General features: G+C 44.8%; 1 protein-coding gene across 1 annotated transcript in view; it reads left to right on the top strand.

The window, feature by feature from the left end:
- Positions 1-5,153, top strand: part of T265_05894 (hypothetical protein) — a gene marked incomplete at both ends in the record, with an annotated part of 8,846 nt that extends 3,693 nt beyond the window's left edge. The window contains 3 exons of the mRNA XM_009171023.1: positions 878-1,003; positions 1,982-2,106; positions 5,018-5,153. Of these exons, the coding sequence (XP_009169287.1) occupies positions 878-1,003; positions 1,982-2,106; positions 5,018-5,153 (387 nt within the window). The remainder of the gene's footprint in view (positions 1-877; positions 1,004-1,981; positions 2,107-5,017) is intronic.
- Between the last annotated feature and the right edge of the window lie 742 nt (positions 5,154-5,895).

Genomic DNA, 5,895 nt, shown 5'->3' with positions numbered 1-5,895 from the left:
TCATCATCATCATCATCCGAATCATCATCATCAACATCATCATCATCATCACCATAATCATCATCAACATCATCCGAATCATCATCACCATCACTAGCATCAACATCACTATCATCATCATCATCACCATCATCATCATCATCATCATCATCATCATCATCATCATCCGAATCATCATCATCAACATCATCATCCTCAGCATCGCCATCATCGTCATTATCATCATCATCGTACTCAACGTACCGTGGTTATAGCTGCCGCAGTTTCGTTCACTGATGATTTGGGAGGGGAAGGTAGGTAGCTACGCGTTGCAGGCGGGAGATGATAAATTGGTGCATAAATCCAGCACTGTCAGTGGGCTGTCAAGTGGAGGGGGGTTGGGAAGGGAGCTATGCATTGAAGGCAATAGCTTTGATACGCGAGCGCCATTGAGGGCGCGACTGGGCCATGTCTGATAATGTCTCGAGCCATTTATGTGGCCCGTCTCGGGGTCCCCATCTAGGAAGACGGCAGTGACTAGCGCAGCTGAGCTTGCTGGTAATGGCTTCCATACTTCGCTGCCAAGTTTTTGCTTGACCGCCTATGGCTGTCTTCCACCCTTCGCGTTGTTGTGCGAAAAGAGCCCTTCGAAAAACTCGGTCGACTGGCATACGCAATATAAACCTGTAAGATATGGCGATTGCTACGCATACATGTCATAGTTCTCCTCTTTGTCGCCTAGGAAAACAGTCAATTCCGACGGCCCTGCGTGACCCGTTCGACAACCTTGCATTATCGATGCGTTATAAACGTTTCTGCTATTCACCAGAGTTATTTTCGCCTTTGGATCACCAACCGTTCTCGCTGAACGAGCCAATGCAATTTTTTTTGCTTCCAGGAACTATTCACTACCGTGTACATTGGATTCCTGTGCCTCATTTTTACATCCTTTCTTATCTACTTGGTGGAAAAGAACAAAAACGAAAAGATTCAAAGTTACGCTGATGCGCTGTGGTGGGGTGTGGTAAGTTGCGAGCGTATATGATCCTTTGTTGTGGGCGTCATGAACTGAAATGACATCTTTCGCAATCCTTCAAAAGTTTTGTTTTGACAAAAGTTGCTAGTCGATGATATTCGGCGGTGGAATGCCATCAAGTTTCCACCGGGTTCCATCTGGTTTTTGTGATATCAATGACTTTCTACTTTCAATTCTCGACATTCATGCCTAATTACTTGCTTTGGTACTCACTCAAACATTCCGTTCCTTTTAACCGACACATTTGGCGCTCTAGACCTAAAAGTACTCTTCTCGTGTCCTTCAGTGAAGGTCACTTTATCGCCAAGACTACGACGGGCACTCTTATGTTCCATGAATGTCAAAATACCTGCCGTGAAGTAGTACTTTGTTGCATGCCTGAAATTGCGCGCCACCGAACAGTGCCGAATGACTGCGAGTTCATCGAACACGTGACTCTGATGATGATGACGAGTTTAGTAGACCCTTGTGTCTTCAACGGGAGGTTTCGTCCTGTTGGTGAAGCCAAACTTTGTTGAATATCGGCGAAGTACGAAACCACCGAGGGTCCGGAACTCTCAGTTTCCGTGTTCCGCCACGAGTGAGGTCATTCTTATCCCGGGTGCCTCTCTGGTTCATGTGCATTTTTTCGGTTTCTAAAGCATGCAACAATCCTTTTATCCATTCTGTTTTTTTCAAAAATTTAACTCATCCTTTCACCATTCACCTATTTAGCGAATTCCCCAGAGAAAGCCCAACTATTTTTTTACTTTAAATACTCACACATGCAAAAATGTTTGAATTTTGAAAACAACTTCAAGTGTTAGCACTTAAACAAATGTGAACCCACTTGGTTAACGCTCTACTGGTTAAAAGAACACATTATGTTCCGCGGTTTTTCACCGTGAAAACTCTACCTATGTGTGAGAGAGACAGAGAGGAACAAGAGTCGATCGAACTGAGCATTGCTTTCTTCCGTACATGCAGATCACTTTGTGCACCGTTGGTTACGGAGACAGTGTGCCCGAGTCTGGATTAGGCAAAATCATCACAGGATGCTCGTGTTTCGTGGTGATCTCGTTTTTCGCCCTACCACCGGTGAGCAACGTAGCGTAATAATAAGTATGCCGCTAACTGGTTCACAAAGTGTCCCGCGATTCCGCAAAAAAAAACGCGTAAAACTGTTCGCCCGTCAACTCTGACTGGATAGAATTTGAAACGTTTACACAAGGCGTTTTAAGCTCAACCGAGTAAAATGAGCAGTCTTTAAACAATGAAATTACGGTAGTTGATTTCAAATTTATCAGAAGCTATAGGTGATCGAACTTTAAAATATCACTGCATAAATTTATCGTTGTTCCGAAATTTAGTCACTTGGGTGTGGTTATTTGATACAGTACCGCAAACATGGGTAAAACAGTTGCCGATGATCAATACGCCTGGCAAATTGAAGCCTTCCTCTTTGTTAGTAGTATAATACGATTTGGTCATTTGGGACTGAGATTTGATTCTGTTAGTGAAGCTGGGCTTTGTTTGGAAATCCAACATCCTGTTCCGCAACTTTTACTCCCGGAATTCGGATCACGTGGACACACGTCCTGACTGGCTTCTCGAGCAACGCCTTCTCAGATGGGAGGTTGACTCATCGCGTGAAATTTATTTTTCTCCTTAACTACTTATAATATGTTGGTAGTATGATGAGATTTGGGAATTTTGGAGGGGAAAGTCAATTGGGAAGGCCCAACACAGCTTTCATCCTTGGTGGGAATCCACACCAGTGTGTATCGCACGAAAATCCATCCGGGAGGGTGATTAGCGCTCACCTAAGCAGGACATAACGCCACTCATCTGTCAATATCGGAAGCTGCATCCAATATGCACTCATTGACTGGCTGTTCGAGTGACAACTCCTCAGATCAGGTGACTCTCTCGTTTCCAAGTTTTCTCAGGCAACTATCCCGGGATAAATGCTACCTCTTGTTCCAGTACTGAAGTATTCTCCACAGCATAACTTGATTTACAAATTCACTAAGAACTCTGCTACAGCACCTCGCATTTACCTAGGTGTCCGTGATCCAAAATGTGTTCACCTTGACGTCCAGCTGAACGAAACTCAGATGCAATGCCACAAAAGACAATCAATCAATGTTAACGGTCGAACTCGGCTGAGCGGATACGCGGCTGTCCGAAGCTCACTCAATCCAAGCTTTTAACACGACCTAAGGGTACTTAGCGTATGCCACCTACAGTGGTTCACTGACCCAAAACGGGCGATTAAAATGTCTTTAGGCATGAACTTGTTGAGTAGTCTAGTGTGATAGGCTCCACATAGGCAAGCAGACCTCGGGTTAGCCTACAACAAGCACCCGAGATGCATACAGGTTCGGCAGTCAGTCAGACAACCTGAATAGAAACTGTCCGCAAGAACACCACTGATATCGTTCACTGTCACCAGCCAAGCACAAATAGTGTCGCGTGGATCGCATCATAGAACTCTGTGTCTTGCGAAATTCAAGAGTAAGGTAGATTCAACACGAAAGTTGAGCACCGTTAGTCTTTATCAAGACGTAACAAAACCGGGGAAACGGCATGAGCTGTGGGGATGATCTCGCAAAAATCTGCATTCGATTCAAAACCAGGAATCTGAAAAACCTGCGTACAGGATTGCACACATCCCGAGCTCCAAGAAGCTGTGCTGAGCAACAGTATGTGGAACAGTATACTACCGTGATTTTGGTGTAACGGTGGATACTACTGATGAGGCATGCGGGTAGTATGTTTTCTCGTAAATCTGCTTCCCGTCTCTTGAAAAGTGAGATTTGTTAGGGAATTTGTGGAGTCGCAGTTGCTTTCATTTCAGCAGCAGTCAATTAATATCCAGTAAAGTTCAGGAAGACTCGTTCATAGAGAAGATGGACATCTAGTTTTTGTAGACAAGATGCATATGAGAGTATTGCTCGCCTGTCCAATAGTCTGTAACTGTTCAGTCGGTGTGTTCTAATGAACAACCCCGCGACGAAGACCTCCTTTCTTCCACCTAAGCAGTTGGGGTGATTAGATGCGAACCATTTGCTAGAAGGTCACGAGATCAAAACTCCGAGTTCCTTGAGGTGCGCACTGATGATGATTTCCAATAGGGATGGAACACCTGCGCAGCTGTGTGGCACTTCTTGGATCTTAGCATGGGCTGACTCCACGGACAGGATGAAATCTCTTAAAATTTGCTTCAATTTGACGGTCTGTAACTTCCAGGTTCAACTTCGAGCACTAACTCAAATTGTATAGAATGTTCAGGAAGCTGTCTACCCATAACAGCCCATCCTTGTTCACTTGAAGTTGTTTTTTTACACTGTCCTGTTTTCCTTTCTAATAGCCAATTAGTGATAATCTTTTCGAATTGTCTACCAGGCGAACAAAACGTTTCGAAAGGTTCTTCATCCTTGACTCGACATGGGCACTCATCATCTAAATGTCAGACTTCTTCCATGCCCTCGGGTCGACCAAAAAAATGTAATCTAATGAGTTACCTAGGCTACCAGAAATGAAAAGTGCAATATCTCATCGTCCATCGGCTCTTTTCGGTTTTTTTTCGCTTCGTTCAACTGAACATCAGATCCGATAAAAATGACTTTAGCGCGACAGGACGGTGTCCAGTCCACGTCGACTGGTACGAGTGGTCACGTGACTGGCATATTTCCATACGATTATGCATTGCACAAAACCGACCAAGTTTATTGCAAATAAAAAGTACGGATGACTGAATTCAGGCAAGGGTTTTATGCGACAGTGCGCCGCACGTTGATGCCGGATAATCTACTCATTGCAGCCAGTAGTTCATCGCCATCGCGTATTCACTCCTCGAATTTAACTTGAGTTTGTGTCAGCCGGCGAGCGTTCTTATCACGATAACTACTCACCGTAATCAACTGTATCCTTATTTACAGTGTTTTCAATAAGTTTTTAGAAAATAAGAAGATACTGAACACCGGTATAAGTAGTATGCGTCCCATCGAATAAATCTAGTCCGATATTTTGGACAACTGAAGAGGCAGTGCTTCATAAACGATGGCGGCAACAGAACCGAAGCACTGTTGAAGTGAGTATATTGCGCGCTTACTTTCAAATTGCGCTTACTGTTCCCGGAGCACAGACGAGCTGAATCTAATCGTTCAGCTGTCGCACCCTTTTAGTGCCTAAGTGCTATGCCACCCGAAGGAAGCACGAAGGCTGGGATGCTGCCAGGTTCCCCAGGGGAAGTCAAGAGGCGGAGGTCGGGTTCGAAACACGGACCCTGTGGCCAATAGATTCGTGCTCTAACCACTTGAGCCATTTCGCCCTATCTTGTGACGCATGCTGTTCCAACCATCAGTCTCCCAGCGCGAGTTATGAACGTGGTTCAACATCAGCTTGGATTGTGTTCGACGATGTTCTGAGATCTTCACAAGCTAGTTAGGATACAAAGCATGATGAGTCTCGCGTATGGTATCACTTCTATAAGTCTGCCAATGAACCCGGCGCTGTCAACTTACTGTGGACTTGTTTTCGTATCGCTTCAATACGGGATCAACCTAGCTATGCAACTGCGAGTTTCTTCAGCGGGTACCGATGATCGAAAGTCTTTAATCCTCATTAGCTATTGAGCTGTAGCAATCACTGATGCGAATCAGCCAAGTATAAATTTGGTATACGCTTCCCTGAGCCTCCAGAATGAATCCTGGCGTGAGAACGCACCTCTTTCACAGACTTCGAGGAGGTCAACTTCGACGGTCCGGTTTCCAAAAGCGGAAAGACCACCTTACTTGTGGTCAGAACAGCAGCTTTCGGCGCGACGTTCTGTGAATATCAAATAATAATGACCATACATTGCATACGTACAAACCTTCATTTTTCATCGAATGCGG

The sequence above is a fragment of the Opisthorchis viverrini genome, assembly GCF_000715545.1.
Source record: "Opisthorchis viverrini unplaced genomic scaffold opera_v5_116, whole genome shotgun sequence".
Classification (NCBI taxonomy): domain Eukaryota; kingdom Metazoa; phylum Platyhelminthes; class Trematoda; order Opisthorchiida; family Opisthorchiidae; genus Opisthorchis; species Opisthorchis viverrini.
Note: the sequence above shows the minus strand (reverse complement) of the source record. Positions and strands in the feature narration are given on the sequence as shown.